The sequence below is a fragment of the Talpa europaea genome (genome assembly GCF_964194135.1).
Source record: "Talpa europaea genome assembly, chromosome: 5".
In the NCBI taxonomy this organism is placed as follows: Eukaryota; Metazoa; Chordata; class Mammalia; order Eulipotyphla; family Talpidae; genus Talpa; species Talpa europaea.
The window spans coordinates 133,663,616-133,688,928 of record NC_140071.1 but is presented as its reverse complement, the minus strand read 5'-3'; the positions used below and the strand labels follow the sequence as shown (position 1 = coordinate 133,688,928).

General features: G+C 39.8%; 1 protein-coding gene across 4 annotated transcripts in view; it reads right to left on the bottom strand.

The window, feature by feature from the left end:
- Positions 1–25,313, bottom strand: part of KCNIP4 (potassium voltage-gated channel interacting protein 4) — a gene marked incomplete at both ends in the record, with an annotated part of 891,330 nt that overhangs the window by 403,778 nt on the left and 462,239 nt on the right. Inside the window, one exon of one of the 4 annotated variants that reach the window (XM_084233320.1) lies at positions 7,579–7,725. The exons of the other annotated variants lie outside the window; for them this stretch is intronic. Within the exon in view, the coding sequence (XP_084089446.1) occupies positions 7,579–7,678 (100 nt within the window). Of the gene's footprint in view, positions 1–7,578; positions 7,726–25,313 lie in introns of those variants that run through there. 4 annotated transcript variants of the gene reach the window in all.

The following is a 25,313-nucleotide window of genomic DNA, read 5'->3' as shown; positions in this document are numbered from 1 at the left end:
TTTTGATGAATCACTTGACCTATTCAAATGTGTCTCAATGAATTGCTTCCAACAGTCTAGACAGTGGAAGTGGAGTTTAAGCAGAGAGGTGGGATGGTGCAGGCACCTAAGGAGGTAAAGCATTTAGCTTCCAGTTTTTAACAATCAGGGTGATGAGCCATTAGGATAACTATTCGTGTTATTCAAATTTATATGCATTGGGTATTAAAGCTGAGTCTTCCAGAAATTCATCCTCTGGGCCAATATTGATTGTCAGGTGTCAGGTAATGAGTCTCTACCATTAACATATTCAGATAAGTCATCTAGATGGAAAACACCTCAATTTATGGCCAAGTCCTTCAGTTAAAGGATTCTTTGCATAGCACATGTCTCTGATGATAATGCAAAGTGTAAAAGCAACTTACCATCAGCCAAGTCTTAGAATATTTGATCCACTATCAGAATAACCTAGAAGAACTACAATTTGGATAAATGTTTTGTGGAATTTGGATTATGTTTGAAGTTTGTTTTCTGAGTATAACCCATTAGATTTTTCTCTCTAGAGAAGAATTCTGTCAGGTACATGCCATTCAGTCCTGCCCCTAAGCAGCCTGGGGTGACCTCTGAAAATGGTTTGCTATGCATTTGACCCCAAAAAGCCAACAAAAGTCCATAAATCAAGAGATTTAAATCCTAGTGTTCATTTTAAGAACACTCAAGAAACTTTCCAGGCCATCAAGGATATGCACATCCAAAAGGCCACCTACCCCATACCTGAAGGAGATTGCTCTGCAGAAGCACCACATGAAACATGCATTCTGTCCTCACAAGGGAGGAGTCAGCAGGTGCACCCAGGCCTGAAGTGGGGCCTGACACAGGGTCAGTGGCCCACAATGAGTGCTGGGTTTTGTGTGTGTGTGTGTGTGTGTGTCTGTGTGTGTATAGAAAAGCTAAGGTGCAGGACAGATGTGGGGGTTGATAGGATTCACCAGAGACAGTGTGGGAGCAGAATAGGCAGATCTACTGCAATCCACTGCTGAGGGGAGCAGCAGGCGAGACAGGAGAGGTCTGCAGTGCCACGTGGGTCAGCTTCCTGGCTGGCCGGGAATCGAACTCAAGTCTTATTGGTGATAGCACTGACTTAACCCCTAGGCCATCAGGGAAGCCCCTGCTGCTGGATTTTATTGCATATCCTAACAATGCAGAGAGTAATGCTGGCCTTAAGGGTTTATGTGTAGATTCTCTGGTCACTGAGAACATCCAGGCGAGCAAAGCTGCTAGGACGGGTCACAGAATTTACAGAGCTCACAGTCAGATAGACCCTACTGTGAGCTCTCCCCACGTATTGTGATCGTCCTCACTGAAAAGGAGCAGCTGGTTCCCACACCAGAAGAGGAAACTGGAGAGAAGAAAAAGACCCCAGAAGAAACCAAAGAAGCAAAACCTTATGGCCCCGGAATATGTTCAGCATAAAATAAATGCAAATAAAAGTAAAAACATGTCATTTGGTTAGTCAGTGCCTCTGTCTGATCATTCAGTGAATGATCAATTTGAAACTGTTAATCTCTGAAAGATGTTCCATTCTCTAAAACTTTGGTAAGTCACAACTTGATGTGAATTTTAGATACTTCTCTCTTTTTCTCTCTCTGTCTCTCTGTGCATCATTACAGCTTGCTTTTAAACAGACCATCTGTACATAAAACTAGGTGTACAAACATTCAGTTAAAATAAAAACAGGGCCTCCGTGGTGGCGCAGGCGGTTAAGTGCAGCGCTGTGAAGCTGTCCGCATCCTCAGCAGTGCTGGTTCAATCCCCACCGGCCTTGGAGCAACCCACATGGTAAGCAGACCTCTCCGGTCTCGCCCCCCTGCTCCCCTCAGCAGTGTATTTCATCAGTCTGCCTGTTCTGTGCCCCGCTCTGTCTCTGGTGAATCTTCTCACCCCCCGTGCATCTGGTCTGTACCCCAGCTCTTGTATAAATAAAATAAAACTTAAAAAAAATAAATAAAAACAAGTATTTTCTTATTTTTATAGTCATGCTCTGTAGGCGGGGTTTACATTACTGATGGCTTTTGCTTATCTATGTTATATTGTATTTTTCGATATTTATCTTCTGTAGTCACAGTGAATGCCATTGGGATCAGCACAGCTTGAAGGTGTTGGAAATAATCCAGATGCCTTCACTTATTTGCCTGTGACCCTGAACACATTATTAATCTCTCTGAATTTCCACTCTATCCAGCTGAAAAAGAGAAATAACACCTATAGTCTTGCATTGTTGATATTCTGGGGGCACATGTAGCTCTTCTTTCATCCTGTCTATTGTATAGTAATAATCACTCTTCTCTTGCACCCTGTTCCGGTAACTAGATCCTTCCCCATCTTTACATAGTAGCGACGCTGGCTGATTTTTTACCTTTCTCCAAAATCACTAGCCTTTTTCTGTTCCATCTACTTTTGACAGCCTTATCTGTCACCCACAGACAAATAACGTAAACAGGACTCAGTTTGAGAACGAACACACATAATTACTTTCTTCTAAATTTTTACCCTAGAACCCAACAACTCTGTTCAATTTGAATACAATTTAATGCAGATTCCTTTATACTAAAGAGTGTGTCTAATTTACACAATAGAGGCTTCATAGTATTCCTTATCCTACTTTTAGAATAGTACAGTCAGTATGTTAGTATGAACATACCGTGAGTGTGAGTGTTTCACCTATAGAACATGCTCAAGAAGGTTTGTAGAATGAGCTGATGGCTGTTTGACTTAAGATGCTGTTTCTCTCACCAAATTATTAGCCATTGCCATCATGCTACAATATCTAGGAAATTAAAATTTTAGAGTATGATCTACAACCTGATAACCTGAGTTTGAATTGAACTTTGTAACTTACTGGTTTAGTAAACTTGAACTAACTTACTTAGGCTCTATGGTTTGAATTTTCTTATTTCTAACTGAGAACAACAGTACTATCTCAGAGGATCATACTGAAGATTAAATAAGATGCTACTATAATAATATTAACATTAATACTAATATATATGCTACTATGTTTCACACCTTAATACAATCTGCTATTATACTGTACTATTTAACATTTACCTTGTGTATAGGTAATTCTCAACAAAGCAACATATTAATATTAATTAGCGTTATTCTATTTTATGCATAAAAATAAGGATTATAGAGTTCAAATATTTATCCTAAATTACATGACTATTAAGGGGAAAAGTTGTGGTGAGTACATAAGGCAATAACTCTGAATTTTCTGAATATAATCTCTGAGTGCGCTAAATACTCCTAATGACTCCTTTTATAGCATTAAGTTCTTGAAATAATTATTCACTATAAAAAAAACCCTAAAGAAAGCTGTATGGGATATGTAGTATCTTATTACATTCCTAGTTGGTAAAAAACAAACAAACAAACAAACAAACAAAAAAACAAGCAGTGGTTTGTTTTCTAGATTCACTGTACATTATTTTTGTCTTTGGTAAGCCTCACAGTTTAGAAGACTTTTCTGATAGTCTAAACACATGTCAACTTTGGTTTCCCATTACAGTTGGGGCAGCAGAATTCTAGGAGAATTTTTTTATAAATATGCTGTATGAATTTCAAGTAAACTCTTTGAGATAGAAACCATGACCCAGCTCCAGTTATCTCCAGCCCCTTGGTCCTCATTTAAGACTTTGGAATAACCACAGTGTCAATACTGTTTTCCATTTGGCCCAATTCATTGAAAGACTAAACGCAGCCACACTTCCAGCCACAGGCCAGGAAGCCAAGTGCTCCATTCTCCTGTGTTCATACCAGGTTCAGATCTCTTGAAGAAGCTTATGCTATACTTTTACTAATATCTGCTAGTAAAGTAAGTTGAAGAATTACAAAAGAAATGCTAATGGGCATAATTGATAAAGGACTAAAGATTATCAGTTGTTTCTGTCTTCTGAGCAAAAATAATTACCAATAAAAGTGAATTTTATCAAGACTTGTGTGACTGCATTTTTTGTAAAATTTTGTCTGTGAGTAAGGGTGCGAGTAGGGAGTAGGAAGGCTCTTTCTTAACTCAGTAACTATTTCAGCATGATTTAATACATATTTGAATGAAAGTAGATATTTTCCCAACCCAGTGTTGCATACAGAGATAATGAAATAGCTTTGCTATTAAAATTTTGATTCGCTTTCTCCCTGGAATATGTTAACAGAAAACCACTTTCATTTTTATAGCTGGGAAACAGGCAATTTACTATTGTGAGGTTTTAGTAGTGTTGCAAACCAGCATAATCTGAAACTTCCCAAACTCCTCATGAAGTAGAATGAGCCTGTGAATTCAAAACACTGGCATTGTACATTATCCTCAAAACTTGGCTCAGATTAAAACTGTTGTTTAAATACATGCTGACCTGATACTAAGATTACTTTTCTTCAAAAGAAAACTTATTGAAGTCTAACAGAATTATCAAAGGGAAAAAAAAAAAACAAAACAAAACATAAAACAAAAACAAGTAAACCTTGAAATGTTAATACATTATAGACTGATGTACTTATTTGTTATCATCATTTTAAGTTTTGAGAAACTGTATCATAAGGATGCCTAAAATAGCAGCCCTAAATGTCAAATTCTAGAGCTACCGGAAAGGACATTTCTCTATTCTCTTGAAATACAATGAAAATCTCCCTGAGGTATGATAAATTATCCTTCGATGGAGGTGAGGAATGATGAGTCTAACAGCTGTGCACTGTTGATCAGTTCCTAACTGGGCCATTGATACCTAGTGCATAAGAAAGGGTATGTGTTACATAAATGATCAAATTTCAGTTGTCCTGTAGACTCACAGAGTTGTTGGAATGAGAGTTCCCTGGAGACTGTCAAGTCCAAGCAACTGAAATGTAAAGTGCTTATCCAAGGTTAGGGAGCAAGAGAGCAGCACAGGAGGGGTAAGAATCTGTACTCCTGCTGCTGTTTTCTTTTGTCATATTAAAGAATGTCACTCAAAAGTGCAATTTTTTCACTTATAAAAATATGCCATAGACCTGTGTGCTTGCAGATGCCATCCACAGAGTGGAGCAGAAGGACCCAGACCCAATCCCTCCCTGTGTCCTGCAAATAAAGGGAAGCCAAAGTATTCAAAGATAAACAAATGCAAATATTTCATGTTGCCAATTTATTTTGAATTACATTTATTCTACACATGTTTTAAGCAAGAGAATAACTACATTATGCAAGCATAGTATTACATATGCCCTTGAGATCATAAAGCACATTGCACAGATAACAATAAAAAGGAAAGCTGCTTCTGGAATGCTACAACGCTGTAAAAACACTTAGCAGTTTAGATGAAAAGTTTTAATTGCTCAGGGAAATAATCCAAAATGATTCTCCTAAGGCTTTAACCTAGGTTCAATTTATTCTATATAATATTCAAATTTCTTTCAGAGGATACCTGAGCAAACAGAAATCAGAAAGGTGAAAGAGAATATTAACCCCACTCACCCCCCACAAACTCCTTGGTGAAAAAATATATGAGAGAAAAAGCAGTGTTTGTTTTACAGAGTGCTTCACAAAGTCTATACAAGATGTTACTTTGATATTAAATACTGTTTATCCTTTTTTAGTAAATAAAAATGAGTGGTGACTTTGGGTGTGCACAGTATCATCTATAGATTCAAAGTATATACAAACTATATACAATGGTTTTGATCTTCAGTAAGCAGCATATGCACCCAACTTAAATAATGTTTTGAAAGTCTTTGACTTTCTACCATTCACGCTGAAGAAAAGTCTCATGCAAACTTAAAATGCACAGATCTATCATTCCCTGTCTCTAGCAACTTTTACACACTAAATATAATTCCTCCTTCATGTGGCGATCAACATTTTACTCTTTAAAATAGTTTCTAAAAACACTGGATATCAGCTCTGATTTATACTGAAGTAATGAGCGAATACATTTCCCCTAGACCAAGAACAATGTGGACCTGGAAAGTTTTGATATTGTAAAATAGACAATACATGAAAGAAAATACAGACCAATACAGTTCTAAGTATAATTAGCAAGAAACAGGAAAAACAGTTTCTCACAGCTCAGAATTTGGGAGCATGAGTATTATTCTCTTGAAACAAACCCAACCGTAGAGTAAATTTCCTAACAACATCAAGAGTAAAAGCCCTCAGTCAAACAGTTTGAAGAATGACCACACATCAGCCTGGAAATAAGGCAAAACAAATCTCTCAACATAACTAAGAGTACCCACACACGTTCACATCAATCTCAGGAGAATAAAAAACAGTGCATTAAAATGGGAGGTCCCAATCACATTTGCAGGTAAAATAACACACATTAATGAGCATAGAAACTGTGTTATTGATTCCAGATAAAGTCAATTTCAAAGTGTCCCCACTTCTAGGATTTAGAAGGTATCCTCTCGAGAACTATAAAGGTTTCCATCAGGGAGGGCTTGGAAGTTACTTTAAAATTACTTTAACAATCCTTGCTTTTTACCACCCTTCTTCCTTCCACCAGAAGTTACAAAGGCAGGTTCCTATATCCTGAATCAGAGAGAGGCACTGACTGTAACTAGGTAATTGCTATTTGTACATGCAACCTTATTTATGTCACATGTGGCCATCATTCTCTGGAGACTGGATGAGTTTTGGAGGTAAACACATTTTCAACATTTTTGCATGTTTACTCCACTTTAAAATGTGGAGCAGGAGCAATATCGAAGCACCACAACGTCAAACATCATTTGGAGATATTTTTAAAAATTGCTCTGAGAACTTTACAGAGACAATAACTGGCTGCATGACATATTCTCAGATATGCTCTGAGCAAAGAGAAAAATCATCATCTAAATTTACTCTGATTCTCAAAGAAACAATTATTCAGGAAAAGATACAGGCAAGTTCAAGCCTTGTTTTTGTTTTTGTTTTAAAGAAAAAGATGATTGTTAAGGAGACTAGGAGAATGAGTTTATGATGAAGGAAAATAGCAACATTTCAAAAACAATTGACTATTTGGATTCTATGTCCTATAAGTTGGGGACTGCACATTTAGAGTCTCCACTGGGATGCAAAATAGAAATCCTTATAAATACTTCTCTAGACAACCATATAAAAACCTTTTTCATTTTTCAGCTCCAATCTTAAACCATAAGAAATTAAAATACATACATATAAGTGCATTTCTATTTGATGAACACATCTGCTAAGCAAGAAACAAGTGGAGCTCACAACATACCACCTAAAATTTGCTTATACAATGAAATAAAATAATAGATGAAGTAATATCATATCAATATAGACTAAATACTTTCAATGTCAACACACATCCTCATCATAAACCCTGCATTTCTAATGTTTTGATTCAGTGTTTCTCACAGTTCTAACATTCTTTGTTGTAAAAAAAATTGTTGAAACTTACAAAAAGTTTATTTTATTCATCTTCTCTCCCCTGAAAAACCTGTCTCTCTTAATGTCCACCCCAGAGTAACATTTCCCTGCTCTCATTTCAGGTGCTTCTGACATTCACTTCAGAAATTTTTATTGCAAAACAGAGAATTTGTAGAAATCACTGAAGAGCACTCCCTTACCTTCTAAACCTGCTTCAATCAGCCCAAACTGTTCCAATAATTTAACAAAAAGCACAATGACGATCAGAACTGCTATCATTTCAAGCCCTTCCAAGTTCATGGTCAGCTAGCTCATGGTCCGACCACAGCCAGTGAGAAGTGCTCCTTTGCCTGGCTTTCTTTGTAAATCCATTAAACTACATTAAGAAGGCTACAGCCTGAGAGGGGGGGGGGAGGGCCAGAGAGAGAGAGAGAGAGAGAGAGAGAGAGAGAACACACACCAGGGAGAGAGGACAGAGAAGGGAGGGAGAGAGAGAGAGAGAAGGAGACTAGATGAGGCTGGAAGAAAGGGCGTGAATGAGAGAAAATACATGCACACTGTCTAATGCAGCAGAGGTCAGAATTGGCAGCCAGATCAAGTCAGGCCTGTCACAATGATCGGCTTCCTCCTCATCGCTCCTACACAGAGAGACAGCCAGCGTGAAGTGAAGCGCAGATCCCCCGAAAAGCCAGGAGGTCAGCAGGCAGGTCCTGGGAAATGAAGCTCAGCTCTGGGTGATGGCTGGGCAGCCCCCACCAGCAGCCCGCGGAGCCGGTGGCTTTGTTGGGCTGGTCAGTTGCCTTGGAAACGGAAAGTAACTCAGGCTGGACTCCTGCTGCAGACAGGGAGGCCAGCACCATGTCTCGAAATAAAGAGAAAAATCTGAACTCGCCAAGGGGCGGAGCGACAGCTTGGATCGAGCTGCTTCAGAAACAGTTTACTAGTCAGGAAAAGTGTGTTTTGTCCCAAGTAGCTGAGTGCCAAGGGCAGTGAGCCTTAAAGGAGTCGTTCGGTATTGACTTGCTCCTTTTCAATGAGTTTCCTTATAAGGGTCAGTCTGGGTCACCGGGAACTGACAGCAGCTTTGAGTAGTAACTGTCACAGGGTTTCAACACATGGGGATGAGAAGCTGTGTATTCTTAAAAGGATGCACCGTCACCACCATTCAGAACATGAAAATATGCATTTTTATTCAATGTGTGCCACCTATGCTTTTTAAAAAAAAAATAATTTAAGTAAAGGTAGAGCCAGAGAAACTCTGAGAACAAAAAAATCTCAATCAGAAGCAAAAGTTATTTAGAGTTTTGTTTTTATCTCGCACTAACATTTCATCCAACCTCTTCCTGCCCATCCCCTCTCTCCACCCCCAGCCCCCTCGTACACTAGCGCTGCCCTAGAAGATCAGGTCCACATTAAAATATAGAGGTCTGAAAAACAAGAGTTAAAAAATGTCTCAGAAACTAAGTCAAGTCTCTTGTTTCACAGATGAGCAAACTGAGGCCGGGAAGGTCAGGGAAAGAGACAGCAGGGTAGAATGCAGGCATCCTGGATATCTGGCTGGCTTTTGAGGACATAGGGTATAATGATTCAGAGTACAAAGACGCAGATTTGGGTCTGCAAAGGCTTACCAGTTGGGTGACCTTGGATGCGTCACTCGACAGCCCCACGCTTCATTATAACCAGGAGGAAGGCCCTAGCACTTAGCTCACTGGGCGCTGCAAGGAATGAGTCATCCTTTCACAACGTGGTATGTCCACCATCACTAAGGGCTCTTGTTCCTATCACAAGTCTCCGTGCTCTGTGTACACCACAGAGGGTTGCCAGAGTAATCTCTCTGAAGTCCAGTTCTATCAGATCATTCATTCCCTTCATCAAAAATCTTTCATGGTTTCCTACTTGACTGAATGAAGTCCAGACACCTTCCAACAGCATCTGGGGCTCCATGATCGGGTGCTTCCTGGAATATTGCTCCTCATGACTCTGCTTGGGTCCTTCTGCCCTACCTGACAGCTCTGCGAGCAGCTCCCAAACACATTCTGAGCTCCAGCTTCATGCCTTCATTCAAACCACTCTAGTTAATTGGAAGAATAAAAGAACTTTCCACACCATCTCTGCTTATCAAGTTCTGAAACCTCTTCCATGAAACTCCTATAACCAGAATTGGAGGGAATCACTCCCTTGTGTGTGTTTTATAGTACCTTTTCCTCTCTTGATATATTTTAGCTTCTTGGGTACATGTCTGTACAATGTAAAGCAAAGCTTCTAGAAGGTAGAAATCATGCCTATCCTACCTTAACATCCCCAAGATGCCTCCAAGAAGGAAACATCATGTTTCATGAACGTAGAGAGAGAAGATGCTTGTTGGGTGATAGCAGTGATCATCAATTAGGTAATTACCACATGTCAGAGGTTATACATACATTGCTTTTCCTCTTAGCCACACTGAAAATGCCTCATCAGGTAAGATTTACAGGGAAACTTTAAACCTCTGAGAAATTAACTATCAGGTTCAAGGATAGGCTTCTGGTGTGATGAAACCAAGATTCAACCTCTGATTTGTTCAATTCAAGGCACATGATTTCTTACCATTATTCCCCAAAGCTTTCAATGAATTAAAAATCCCAACATAAGCAGAAGTATTCATCAGTCCAGGACTAAAGGTAATAACCAAAATGATTCTCCCAAACTGTTTTCTGACATTCTAATTAATCCATTAACCCCAGCAATATTAGAACATGAAAAGATTCCAAAATAGTAACTAACTGAATCATGAATTCTTCCTTCTGATCAGTCACAGGGTGATTATTACTTAAATACACATGTCCTATGATCTTCAGAGGAGATTTCTGTTTTTTTGCCCCAGAGAACTCAGTGGAACCCTTCGGCTTGGCCCACAAATGGAAGTCAATGACCTTGTACTTTGAAGCCCTGACAACAAAAGCAAAAATAAACAAGCATGACTTCATCAAATTGGAAAGAGTCTGCACGAGAAAGGGAATAATCAATAAAATAAAAATTCAACAAATGGATTGGATGAAAATATTGTGAATTTATATCTGATAAGAAGTAATATCCAAAATACATAAGAAACTCATACAAATAAATAGCCAGTAAGCCAACCGATTAAAAAATGAGCAAACACCTGGATAGATAATTTTCCAAAAAAGATACACAAACAGCTAGCAGGTATGTAGCAAAAAGTGCTTAACATCACCGATTAGCAAAGAAATACAAAGCAAAACCACAAAGTAGTCAAAGTAGTCAAATACAAAGTAGTCTCCTGACTACTTTAAAAAAGATAAGAGATAATGATTATTGTTAAGAATATAGAGAAATGGAAAGCTTTGTGTAATGTTGGTGTGAATGTAAATTGGTAAGCCATTATGGAAATCAGTATGGAAGTTCTCCAAAAAAGCTAAAAGTAGGGTAACCATATCATTCAGCAATACCTCTTCTGGGTATATATCTAAAAGAAATGAAATTGGAGTGTTAATGAGATACCAGAGCCCCCATGTTCACTGCAGTGTTAATTATAATAACCAATCTATGGAAACAGCCTAAGGAACTATCAGTGAATGAAAGAAGAAATTGTAACACACACACATACACTCACACACACACACTCTCTCACACACTCACACAATGGAATATCATCCAGTCATTGGAAAAAGAAATGCCAGGGGCCTCCCTGGCTGCACAAGGGATTAAGCACTGCACTATGAAGCAATCCACAGCCCCTGCAGCATGAGTTCAATCCCCGGACAGTCAGGGAGCTACCCACATGGCATAGCAGACCTCTCCTGTCTCGCCTGCTGCTCCCCTCAGCAGTGTACTTCGGTCAATCTGTCTGTTCTGTTCCCCACTCTGTCTCTAGTGAATCTTCTCATTCCCCATATCTCTGGCCTATAACCCAGCTCTTATATGCATAAATAAACAAATCTTTAAAAAAAAAAAAGAATGCTGCCATGTGCAATAAGATGCATAAACTTGAACCTGAAGAGCATCATGCTAAATGAAATAAGCCAGATGCAAAGAAAACTGATGCAGATCTCACTTCTATGTAGAATCTAAAAAATATCAAACTTGTCTAAGCAGAGCTTAGAACAGTAATAACCTCAGGCAGGGAGGTGGGGCAAATGGGGAAATCTGTTCAAACGGCACATATTTGCAGTCACATGGTTAAGAATACTGAATGTGTTGTGTATTTCAAATATGCTGAGAAGTAAATGTCTGGTGCTCTCTGACCAAAAAATAAAAGGTAACTATATAAAGAGATGGCTAGTTTAATTAGCTTGACTTTGTAATTATTGCATTACATTATTGCATTACATTACATTACATTATTACATTATTGCACATATGTAATATGTGTATATATAATATATATATGAACACATCAGATGGTCTACCTTAAAATATGTGCAAGTTTTATTAAAATGAAATGAAGTTTATATTCTTGAACTGAAAATTGTGTTGGCAGGAAGCTCGTGAAAGGTGTGAGTTTGAGGGTCTTTCCACACAGTTTTCAGGAAGCTACAGTTATGGTTCCCTTGAGAGCTGAATCGTTCTTTCCAGGGCCAATTAAATTACTTTTCAGACTGTTGACCTCATAAGCTCAGGCTTATACTCTTTTAGTTCACTCTAATGGAAGGTTTATTCCCAGATCATTCCATGAATAAGCAACTACATTTTGGTCTTAGCCCCAAAAGTCCCATCACGGAGAGGATCTTGCCCTCTGTGCACCGGCACCCTCTATCCCTGGCACTGCTTTCCTCCAAAGCATTGTCACAATCCAACATGTATATTTGTTGCCTTGTTTCACTAATATCTCTTCTGCTAGAATATAACCTCCTTCCTATGAAGGTGAAGATCTTTGCCCATCTGGTCACTACGATGCTCAGTGATTGAATCAAGATGTACTGAGTCAAGAATTTGGCTATGGAATGAAGGTGATACTCTCACCTTCCCTAAAACACCAATTGTTCTCTCACTGTTCTTCCAGGACCTATAATCTAGAGTGTCAAGTCTGCTTGTGGTCACGTGTGAGGTTTATGCACATTCCCTAAGGAGACCCCACACTGGGGAAACCACCCTCAGCAGAATGCATTGCTATTGCCTCTTTAGGGTGACCTGTGAGCTCTGAACTAACCCTGGAGCATCAGGCTACATTCTCTCCCTGGAATTTAATGTGAATATGGTCTGTGGCTCCTGTGGCTCTGCAGGGAAGGCCTCAGTTAGGGACTCACTGCCCCAAGAGTCAATGCCACTGGTGTGGAGGATGAGGAGCCCCTTGAACAGCATCCACACCAACCCCTGATTTTCTGCTGAAAGGACACCTCCGTCTAACCACGTGAAGTGATTCTGTCAAAACTCTGAGCTTCAAGTCACAACTTGAACTCTAATGAAAACATTAATCCAAAAACCTTCCTTAAACTGGAGCCTGGAATTCATTATTACAAGAGAAATACTAGAGAATCCAGTAGAGTAGAGAGACCTGGACACAGAGTCCAAATCTTTGACCTCATTCAAGTTACTTCATCCTTAACTTTGTTGGTCTTCAAATAGGGTCGATATGCTTCTCCTGGGGTGTCCTGAGGGCTATGCGATATGTAAATGACACAGACGCACAGAACTTAGAAGATAAAGGTTTTCATTCCCACCAAAGAAATGAAGAAATGGGGCCTCCCTGGTGGCACGAGGGGTTAAGTCTCAGCACTCTGAAGCTATCCACCACCACTGGAGCACAAGTGCTATCCCTGGCCGGGGAGCTGACCCACATGGCACAGCAGACCTCTCCTGTCTCATCCGCTGTTCCCCTCAGCAGTGCTTTCAGTCCATCTGCATGCTCTGCTCCCCATTCTGTCTCTGGTGAGTCCTCTCACTGCACCGTTTCCCCGGCACCTCTGGCCATCACCCCAGCTCTTGTATGCACAAATAAAATAAAACTTTAAAGAAAGAAATGAAGAAATAGAGGCTTGGAAGAGCTAGTAAATCACCCCATATCCCAAAGGTGGCTGCCAGGGACACTTAATAAATGTTTCATTAGCATAACAGCACCGGGAGAAGTAGCCAACATAAGAGCATCAGTTCTGAAAGGGGTGTTAGTCCTTCTGGATTGATGTGACTTTAAGCACAAGAAAGTTCTGTCCCTTTTCCCTGGGGGTGGCCGGAGGGGGACGGGATGAGCACGAGGTAGCAGGGAAGGAGGGACGGCTCTGTGATAGTTTGCCAAATGTTTCTACATGCCATGTTGTCAAGAACCTAACAAGGACACTTAGAAGCAGATCAAGGTCTCGATGCTTAAAGGAAGTTGGACGAGGCAACTCTGGGGAGTCACTCACTCCCAGGAGCGACCCCACCAAGCCGCTCTTGGCCTCTTCCCAGAAAAACAAAACACACTTAATTAGAGACACCCTCACACACCTGACTTCAAAGGAGGTCCCTAAAGTACAGTTTATTCAAAATCACCAGTTGCTGGCAGCAATGAGCCTGTTTCTGCTTGTTTTCAGCAATAGGACATTTGAAAGAAAAATGTTTCTTCCGAATGGGAACTGGGCTGCCCTCAGATGCAGAGACAAAGGGGTTCCGATTAGCCATGTCTTTCTGATTCCATGTTGAGGGTGGTATTAAATAGAGGGGGGTGAGGGCAGGAAGAGGACAAGCTTTCTCCATGCCCTAATCTCAGAATCTCCGTGAGTTGGCCTGACCCAAAACTAAACTGCTCAGCTTGTTTCTGATTACTCATCCTGTGTTCACTTGGGAAACTTAGGATCTAGGGACTCTGCAAGGTGGTGGGGGTAATTAAAGCCCCATCTTCAGTTTTTACATGGCTTAAAAATTTATCACAAGAAAAATAGGTGATACCGGATAATATTTGAAGAAGAATCACTATTTGACCACAAAGTGAACTAAGTCCTTTGTAAAGAGCCTTCCCTGCATTCCCGCATGGGAGGTGTTTACCACTGTAATCTCCATTTCACCAAGGGGATACTGCGGTACAGAGGCTCAGTAGACTGCTCCAGGACAGATCTAACCTAGTACTGAAACCCGGATTTGACGCCATAGGTGACAACAGATAATGCTTTCATGCAGTCACAAAAATCACCATCCAGGCAGCATCAGGCAAAAGCCTTGAAGGAAGCGAGCAGAACAGTTGCGAGCGAGAGCCCATGCGGAGGCCTGAATGACAGTGGGAGGCAGGAATCAGGATCAACTTTATCACACTGGCCTTGGATCCTACAGAGAGTAGGTGGCATTATTTTTTCTTAGCGTGCGATGTGTGCATTACAAGACCCGTGGAAAGGGACTAATATTGCTGGAGAATTCCCCAGAGTGTAAAACAGTCAAAGCCAGACACCTCGCTTGCCCAGATATTCCCAAGACGTTTCTTCCTCTTTCCTTTTCAGGCCAGCTCCTTTTCTGACATCAAAAATGGGCTTCAGGGGGCCTCTCCGGTGGCACAGCGGTTGAGCGCTGGGTTGCGAAGCTGCCCGCAGCCTCTGCAGCACAGGTTCGATCCCCGGCTGCTCCCCAGCCACCGGAGGAGGGTCCCGCATGGTGCGCAAACCTCTCCTGCTGCCCGCTGCTCCCCTCAGCAGTGTACTTCGGTCCTTCTGCCTGTTCTGCTCCCTGCTCTGGCTCTGGTAAATTCTCTCACCCTCCCGCGCTTCTGACTGTACCCAGTGCTTGTATACATAAATAAATAAATCCTAAAAAAAGAAATGGGCTTCCATCTTCTCTCTCTGATGCTTTCTCCTCCTCTGACCATTTCTTGATTCAACAAAAGTCTGGCTAAATCCCATGACTGAGTCAACAGGGAGCACAGCTGTCCCTCCCAGACAAACTCAAATTATAACCAGCCATGAAGCAGTGAATCAGAAATGTATCTCAGTAATAATGTGATGACATAACGACCCACAGCTATGAAGGGCAGGATGAGGCAGAGGTTAGGAACGTGTTAAGGTTCAAATACACACTCAGCTCCTTTATAATGTTGTGACACTGGACAGGTGGCTGATATGATTCATGCAAAGCTCTCACAAAAGACTGTCATGTTGTAAATGCTCAATAAACCATAGTAACGTTGTTACTTACTGAGTCCTTGCTGCACACCACATGAGCTCAGTGCTAATATTATGACCAACTACCATGCAGATAAGGAGTAGGGTATTTTAAACCTATTTGGGATTTCTAAAGAAAACACATTGCTCACACCTACCTGCCCTATGAATGACCATCTTCACTACAAGTCATATCGGAACAATTTGGACATTTATAGTGGCTTGACTTTCAAATTGCTTTCTTACAAGAAATGGAAAAACCATGTCTACTATAGTAAAGGAAAACTTTTCCTCAGTTTTTCCTGGGTATTTTTCTTTCCTTGGAGGCCATTGCAGTCAGTTTCCATCCTTTTCCATCCTTGAACACTCCACAGGATAAGCAAACACCATGAAGTGTTAGTGTCATATCAGACAACAGATTCTACTTAGGGTTTAGAGTGGTTTAAGAGTCCGTCATCTGCTGAGGACATTCACTTTCGAGGACACACTTTATTGCCTCACACTACCCATTCCATGACTAGACAATATCCTCAGAGGCAAGGGAATGGCAGTACCCAGGCTTTACCCAGCAACATTGTCCTCAGGATGAATCACCAAGTCAATCAGTGGGTGAAGGTGGTTAAACACAAGAAGAATAGACAGTGAGTCAGGAACACTTTGAAGGAGCAATTTAGTGCATTCTTACAGGAATAAATAATATTAATGCAGGGCATTGCAAATAGTAGCAATATTATCTAGCACAGGTGAGAGAGAACAGAGAACTTCTGGATATTAACAGGTGGGGCTAAAAATTGAGAATTACCTAGGGATTTTCTTTAAAATGAATCCTTGGAGCTTCCCCAGAGATTCTGATTCCATAAGTCTCAGGTGGAGCCCAAGAATTCCCAATTTTATCAAACATTTTCGTGATTCTACTATAGGAATTCTTTGGACCACACCGTGAGAAACACTGCATTAATCTGCCCGTACACTCTCACCGGTGTAAGTAACACAGCCTCTAGGGAGACCTTTCCCCAGCTTATTAAAAACTAGCCAAGAATCACACATTTTATAAACTTGACACGGTTAAGAATAGATGGGTTCCATTAGTTCCTACAAATTCTCCAGAAAGTTTTTCACCTACTAGAAGATATTTTTAAACCCTTTGTGAATAGACATACTTCTATTACATGTTGTCAAAGCATTATTTAATTTTTCATTCCTTGAAATCATCACAACTTTCTTCACCAGAGACCTCGAAGCACAAACTTAAGTGAAGACAGGCTGAAGGACCATTCCCTACCTCTCTGCATCGCTTCCTACCCCACAGCTCATCTTCAGACTGTGCCTGGAGCTGCTCCCTGTTGTCTACACATGTAATCACTTAAGTGAGGGACAACACTGGAAATGCAGCCATATGAGTAACCAAGCCAAGTGAAATAAATCACAACTGACTGATGCCAATGTTTAGAAGTGTAAATCAGATTTAGATCAAATAGGTATTTCAGTTTGAGATCTAATAAGAAAACCAAATCAGGTCACATGAGGCTAATTCCCATTATGGCACTGGAACTAATCTTCATCCGAATCGATACCATAACAGTAATAAAAGACACAAAGTTGTCCAATGTTTAATTCATTTATTATGAACTCATAAGACTCAAATAATTGAAACCATATTATTTATGTGATCATTAAACCCAGCACGATTTCTAGAGATTTTTGTCCTTCTTAATGGAAGTCTTAGTTGCAGATATATAGTTAACCAGATTTCATTCCAAATATTATTCCTCCCAACAAATTATTCCTCATTACAGTTAACATGTTGTACTTCCTCACTGTAATTGAGTATAAAATTTGTTTCTTCTTTATTGCACCAAAGAAATTCAAAATCTAAAAAGTAATGCACGATTCCCTTGACAATTATTCATGCTACTTATATGTTGTTGTTTAATTACTAACAACTCTAACATAATCACTTTTTAATAACTTTGCTTTTCAATAGGAATATTTAAAATATAACAACTGTGATATTTATATCATGTTAGAATCAAGTTTAGCCTAACAATTAAATGTTAGGCGGACATATACACAACACTTGCCTTTAGTAGAACCATACAGACAAGAAAAAAATACTATCAATAGACATGTATAGTATAAAGTAGTCTCAAAGAATTAAAGATGTGCTTTTTTTGATATTTGAGGGAATTCCCTGTTACATTTACAGAGAGAGTCATTAATAGATTAAACCTTTTGAAGCCCCATCAAGAAAATTGGGTAAGCATGATATGCTGGTTTGAAAATCTCAGGATAGTACTTCAGAACTTCGGTGTTATATTATTACATGTGATCTTTTTCAGTTGCACAGCAAATTATCACAACCTAAGTGACTTAGCACAATACAAATTAAATATTTCACAATTTCTGTAGATAAAGAAATGTAATTCGTTAGCTGGGTCCTCTACTGAGGCTTAATCAAGGGATAGGGTGAGTCTATGAGCACTGCTGAAGCTCTGGGTTCTGTTCTGAGGCCACTGGCTACTGGCAGAAATCATTTCCTGTGGTTGTTAAGACTGAGGCAGCTACGTTAATGCTAGCTGCTAGACAGAGAGCACTCTCAGCTCTTAAAAGTTATTCTCAATGCCTTGCCCACTCTGTAGCATGGCAGTTCACGCCTTCTTGCCAGGGGGATAATCTCATATATCAAGTTTCTCAAACCTCTTTTTAGGGCTTACTTGATTAGACCAGGCTCATTTAGGATCGCTCCCTGTTGATGAACTTAGTGTCATCTTATTAGGGACTTTAATTACATCTGCAACATCACCTCTGTCATATAAAGTACCAAAGTTATGGTACTGATCACCCATCATATTCACACATCATACACATACTGAAATTAAAGGAATTTTAAGGGATGTGTTGAGCAGAGCTTAGAAACTTGGGGTGATCTTAGAATTTTACCTGCCAAGGTTTATTCCTGCTCCAGCACATTAGCTATTCTGTGGTTATGGAAGCTGAAGGAACTCTTTGTATTATGCTTTTTTTAAAACAAAGTTTGGGAGGAGACTTAGGACAGAACTACTGAGCATTTAGTTCCTGAATATAACAGACAGATTTGAAGTCCTGAAGTGGAAACTGTTCACCAGCAACTTCATGGCAGCCAAATGAGAAAAATGGCTGCAAAAATCCACACTGGCACTTTGGCTAACCAGTTTGTCACTGGGCTGAACAGACAGCTTGGTCCCGTGATGTGTATGAAGCAGAAAGCACTATGGAGGCCAGTGTGAGGAGCAGCAAGTATTGGACGTTAACCACTATATACATTCCAGATGTCATTCATTAGAGAGCACATTTTCCCTGTATTTTTCCCAATTCTTATTGTAATAGCAACTAGCTATGTTCTCCCAGTGGCCATGGGAGACTTTCCAATATCTCATTCACTTCCCCTGCAGTACATCATAGTGAACTGACTGCCTGGAGGACATCCTAACTTGCTACTTTTCTAACTAGATCGCTTTGGGCACATACTAGCTCTCAGCCTTAGTTTCTGCACCTATAAAATGCACATATTAATTTCACATCAGTTGTTGAATTGAAATATCTAAAATATGTGATGCATCCAGGGCAGCACCATGTGAAAAATAAATGTTTCATCTGTTATTGTTACAAATAGAATGATGTGGGTACTGTGGTTATTTTTCTTCCAAATAATACCCCGAATGGGGCACCATGTCTGACCTATGGTATCCACTTAACATAGCTATTATAACTCTATTAAGCCTCTCTTCTTCTTCTGACCTACCCTCGGTCTATGTTGCTGACACAGTAATAGGAACATGTCATTTTCAGCATCAATTTTCAGTTGGATCTCAGTGACTGCAGAAGGGATTCCTGAAACTGCAGTAAGGCATACAAGGTCTGTCCTAACAGGTGCCTTGAGAAGCACTGAGAACTCAGCTTTCTGTCTCATCTCCCAACCATCTGTCTAAACATCCTGCATTGATGTAGTACAAATTTCTTCTGTAGTCCAAATTTTGGGCTCCTTATTCCAAGCTTCTTTTTCCTTTAAAGAAAGCCCCATCCTTTATTTAATCATCAACTTAAATGTTTCTACATGATTGGGGCTTTGCTCAAGTCCCTTCTCTTAACTAGAAAAGATTGATTCCCTTCTTTTCTCAACTATGATCCTTCTAAGATTTTTGACTTGGTTGTCAGTTGTGAAATTATGACTTGAGAGGAGAGATCATGCATCCTATTTATCTTTGTATGATCAGTTTATATCCATGTGCCTGGAATACATTGCTTGATCAGTAAGTGTTGCAGTAAATGAAGGAAGCATGGACCAAGGAGGGAAGAAGAAACCAATGACATGCCCTTTGCTGGACAAGGATGCACATCCCTCCAACAATAATCACTGTGCCTTGAATCCCACCATCAAGATTAATTTTTCACATTAGGCACTCCAGGTGTCCTGAAACCAACTTGAGTGTCAGAAAACATTAATCACTTACACCATGGTGTGAAATAGTTTCCTCCATTATTTTTCTGCAGAAGTGAGGTCATTGGTGACCTAGAAACTTGATGCCTAATGGCATTAGTGCATGAAGAAAAGTAGTTACAAAACCAGTTTGTTGGCAAGTAGAGAGCTTCATCCGCTAGAACAGTTACTTGAGCTAGAAACTCCAGTGTGATTCTAAGACAATCCAGAACATTCTAAGATAATCGAAATCCTAAAACAATCAATCTGAAAAAAATGTGTCTTTCTTCCCACTTTCTATATGGTATTTTTTAACCACACAGAACATTTAAATTTGCTTTATTAAAATAATTTATGATCCACTACCTCACTGTTTGATGACACCTCCCAAATTTCTACAACAGCTTTACAGAAGTTGCCTTCTATGCTGGGAACAACTGGCTTAGGTATGTTCCCTTTCTTTGGGAAGCCAAATTGCCTGGCAAGGAGTTCTGTCTGGCATGGTTATCAGATGACAGGTAACATCAATTTGTTTTTAGGAGTTGCTCTGGCCTTCACACTTCTGGGGGGGGGGGAGGGGCAGCCATTGAGAAAGAGTGGGAAGGTGATTCTGTGTTCTTGTGAGATGAAAATGCATGTCATTAGAACAAGAAAGACTGGCATCTAGATTGTGGTGCTGAGTATTTCAGATTGTTTTCATTTGATCACACTGTCTGTTCTCATGCCAGAGGTCTTTTTTTTTTTTTCATGATTCTTAAACCCTAATGATTTTAGCATAAAGTAAATTAATACATTTTGATTAATGGACATAGAAATCATTTTGATTAATATAAATCACAAAAATATTTTCTATTCCATGTGTAAAAAATATTTTTCCTATGACATTATTTTCTTGAAAAAAAAATTCTATAAAAAACAATCATTCCTTAGATGTGAATATAAGTATGTATATTTAGTGACAAGATGTGATTTTAAAGAACAAAATGGAAGTGTTTTTATGTTTTAATGTCAGAATTTGCACATTCAAATGGGTCTCTGCCTTGCAGAGTGGTCACTTTGGGAAGGCAAGTTCTGTAGTTGTTCAACGATACTCACATCTCCAGTTAGTTTGGAGCTCTCATTTGGGGAATTCCCTCTAAATTTGGGTTGTCAACATGCTGAAAGCTTGCAATCCTCTGTATTATTGACAGTAACAATGGATTGCAATTTTAGAGACATAACCTTATTTGTAAGCTTTTCTGAAGATGGTGGGTGGCTCTTGGGTCCTTGAGATGTGATACATCTTGGCAGCAGCTAAGATTTACATGGTTGATTCTCTGTCTCATCTCACTAGAAATGACACATCTGGTCAACCAGCAATCCTGGGCTCCTGATCTTGGAGAGGTTGGCCAGGCTTCCACTTGCAGATTGTTTCCACATTTCCACATGCAGAAAACAAACAGGACCTGGAATCTGCCTGAAGTCTACCTGTGTCCTCACTGTCCTTAGCATGGAAAACCACTCAAATTGTACCCAATGCACATGAAAATTGTGGCTCCTTCTGGTCACATTGCAACTACTTTATGTATATTTACAAACAACTTCACCAAAAAGGGAATGATGGAAGGGAAAAAGGTACAATGCTACAAAGACCATTTGATTTTTTTTTTCATTGACTTATGCACAATATTTCTGGGACAGGAGGTAGAAATCCATGGTTAGATTAAGTGTTTGGTGTCTTTCAATTTTGTACTATCCTTGCTTACATAACCTGAGATGATTAGAAGTCCAAAGTGATCCTCATAATTTCTTACTAGCCAGGGTAGAAATGAGTCTCTACAAATCTATTCCATTTGGAAAAGGCATCTTAGATTCACCATTCACTTAAGCTCCTGACTTTGAAAGTTTGAAGTGGGATTTTGAAAAGGTCATTTTTCTATAGAGTTTATCGTTTATTTACTTTTATTTTTTCGATATTTATACATTGTGTATCTAAGTGCTTTGTGACTATTGTACCACCAAAGAGAAAATGACACACAGTATTCTGTGTTTGTTTTTTTTTTTTCCTTCTAAAACCCTGCTACTTTTGTAGTGTTCCTTGATATGTGTTCTTTGTAAACTCAAGTTTACATAAGAACTTGGATTCATTTTGGTAACGGGTCTGGGAATAAGAGAGACATTTCTTCATGGACTTAATCCTTTAAATTGAAAATACAAAGAATCATGATTAGAGAGTAATTATATTTAAGCCATAAACGGTTTATGGAGAAAACTCAACATAATTCTTCTGTTAAAAAATGAACTCTGGAATATCACTAATTTGATAATGGCTGTGCATACCTGATAAGAATCAGGTACAGGTACAGGCACAAATAAAGTACAAATAGCTCATAAGCAGATGACATACCAGAGCAACTTGAAGAGGAAGCTCATGAAATAAGAAACAACAAAGAAGTGCATCAAAATATATACAAGGAGGTACAAATTCTAATATGGCACTGAGTGCCCGCTCTATTACAGACAAAAAGAGCAAAAGTCAAAGATTAGTCTAAAGGGGACAAAGACCTGGCTGCATTTGCAGGAATAGATCTTCCTGAAATTACGATGTGGTTATATCCTGATAAACACATTGTAAGTTGCAAATATGCATAGAAAATGCATTCAGTACACCAACCTATCAAGCATCATCATTCAGCCTGGTCTATCTAAAGGTGCTCAGAACTCTTACATAATCCTACCATTGTACAAGGTCATCTCACACAAATCCTATGTTATAATAGTGCTGACTATCTCATGTGTTGTACTGATCCCTGTACTGAAGGGGAAAGACAGATAGATGGTTGTGTGGTCAGGCAGCACGGGGGGAATGATGCATGTGTGAAGCATTAAACTGAAATTCATTGCGAGATGATGTGGATGCTACAGAGACAGAGTTGTCAAAAGCTCATCACCATCTATGATCTGAGAAATGCAAGTCAAAACCACAAGGAGTCATGACTGCACACCTGTGAGAATGGCTCACATCAAGAAGAGCAGAAACAACAACGAGGGTGTGGAGAAAAAAGGATCGATCCCACTTATACTTTTGGGGAGAAGCTCGACTGGTCCAGCCCCTGTGGAAAACAGTATGGAGGTTTCTCAAATGATAAAAATGGATCTGCCATATGCCCCTGTGATTCAACTACTAGGGATATTCCCGATGAATACCACCCCAATTTTTTTTTTTTTAAAGGAGACTTGCACTCCCTTGTTTACTGCAGACCTATGTGCATTGGACACATTATGGGAACACACTAAATGCCCCAAAGAGATGAAAGGATCCAAAAAATATAGTCTATATGTACAATGGAATACCACTCAGCCATCAAAGATGATAAACTCATGTCACCGTGGCAACATGGATGGAGCTGAGGGGGGAAATACACTAAGTGAAATGTCAGAAGACGAAAGAAAAATGAGGATTTGGAGACTTATAGTGGAAAACCAAAAAAAGGGCCAGAAAAAAATCAAACTTAAAAGTTGACCCTTGATAATCCTGACCATGGAACTGAGGCACCCAAAGAGGGAGGAGAGAAGTGAGAACAAACTAGGGAGAGAGCACAGTGGACTGCAGGGGTAGCTGGGGGTCCTTTGGTTGTGGATGCACTATGGTGACTGCAAATACTAACTTACAAAATACTACAAAATATTTACAAAATACTAGCTTACAAATACTAACTGCATAATACTAACTATATAAACCAACGATACTTCAGTAACTTTTTTTTTTTTTAATTCTCTTCTGTTGAAGCCCGAGACTAGAAACCAGTAGAAGGTTGTTTCTCCTCATGATAGCATGACTGTGGCCACGGCCACTATCTAGAATCACAAGGGAGCTTTGTGTCACCTATCCCCAGGCATGGACAAGATCAAAACTGAAACTCAAAGGATGGTTTCTACTTACGGTTTATATGGCTTTGACACCATCATAAAACTGAAACATCCTAAGTCTACCCTTCCTAAGATGGGACTCTAGTTGGACCAATATCATCTAAAGTAAGAACAGACTTAAAGAGCAAAAGCCAGCAGATACACGACACAGCATGGCAGGTACCTTGCCTGCAGCCCTGCTATGATCGTGGGTCCAGATTTTAATTAGTTTTCCTTTCTATCTAAATCCACAGTTTAACTTTAATACCTGCCTTTCTATCATCAGGATTCTTCATTTTGCTTAGAAAGTGCCCAATTTCTGACTGTCCCCCCGAGATCTCTGGATGTCACTTTTGCCTCAGTGTCCTACTCGATTATCTAACTGTCCACTGAGAGTCTGATTACCTCGTGTTGAATGTGACTGGCTCTGGAATTACCTAGTGGCCTGTCGAATAGCAGTGAGAATGATACAATAGTGCTGGATGCCCCGCGGCAAATTCCGCCCAACACTGTCTCCTTCCACCCTGAACAGACAAACGCAGACACACAGATGTGCACACAAACACTACATCTGCCCCCCCATAAATCCATCTAATTCCACTGAACTATAACCCATTCAAGTGTTTTTTATTTTCAGAAAACGATTATGTCTTATTCGTAATGACAAAATCAACTTAATAGGTTCATGGACAACAAGTTTTAAAATTGTAACAGACTAGCATGTACCTGAGGACAGAGCAAAGGATGGAATCCAGCAAAGGATGGAATGCAGGTTATTTTTTTAGGATAGGACAGTTCAGTTAGAAAGACAATAATAGATTAGACTAGACTGATTAGAATAGGCAAGTGCCTTGCAAGTAGAAAGGGTTAGTTCTATTTTGTGGAATCTTTTCTAATTTAAGTTTACATGTTTTTCCTGTAAACTGGCAGTAAGGATACATATTTCTCACCATGGGTTCATGATCAAAATAGTTTTATAAACCATGTATTAGTGTACCTGGGTATGAAAGCAGCGCATCTACAAAATTCCTTAATGAAATTGTGAAGGTGTGGCTGATATAGATTACACATTAATAATAAGCTAGTCTTTCCTCATAGACATTGGCAGGAATGCAATTTCTTTTTTTTTCTTTCTTTTAAAAGATTTATTTATTTATACAAACACTGAGGTACAGGCCAGAGAGGCGGTAGGGTGAGAGAATCCACCAGAGACAGAGTGGGGAGCAGAACAGGCAGAAGGACCGAAATACACTGCTGAGGGGAGCAGCGGCCAGTCAGGAGAGGTCTGTCGTGCCATGTGGGAATCTCCCCGGCTGGGTAGGTATCGAACTCGTGCCACAGAGGCTAGAGACAGCTTCACAGCGCTGTGCTCAACCTGCTGTGCCACCGGGGAGGCCCACAAATGCAATTTCTTCTGGTAAATTTGTTATTTTCCAGAAAGAAGATAACCAGAGCTCTGAGTGAATGGGAAAGTAGATGAGTCCATTTTGTTGGCAGGATAAAGAATAGTGAGTTCTGTGTTTGAAGAGTG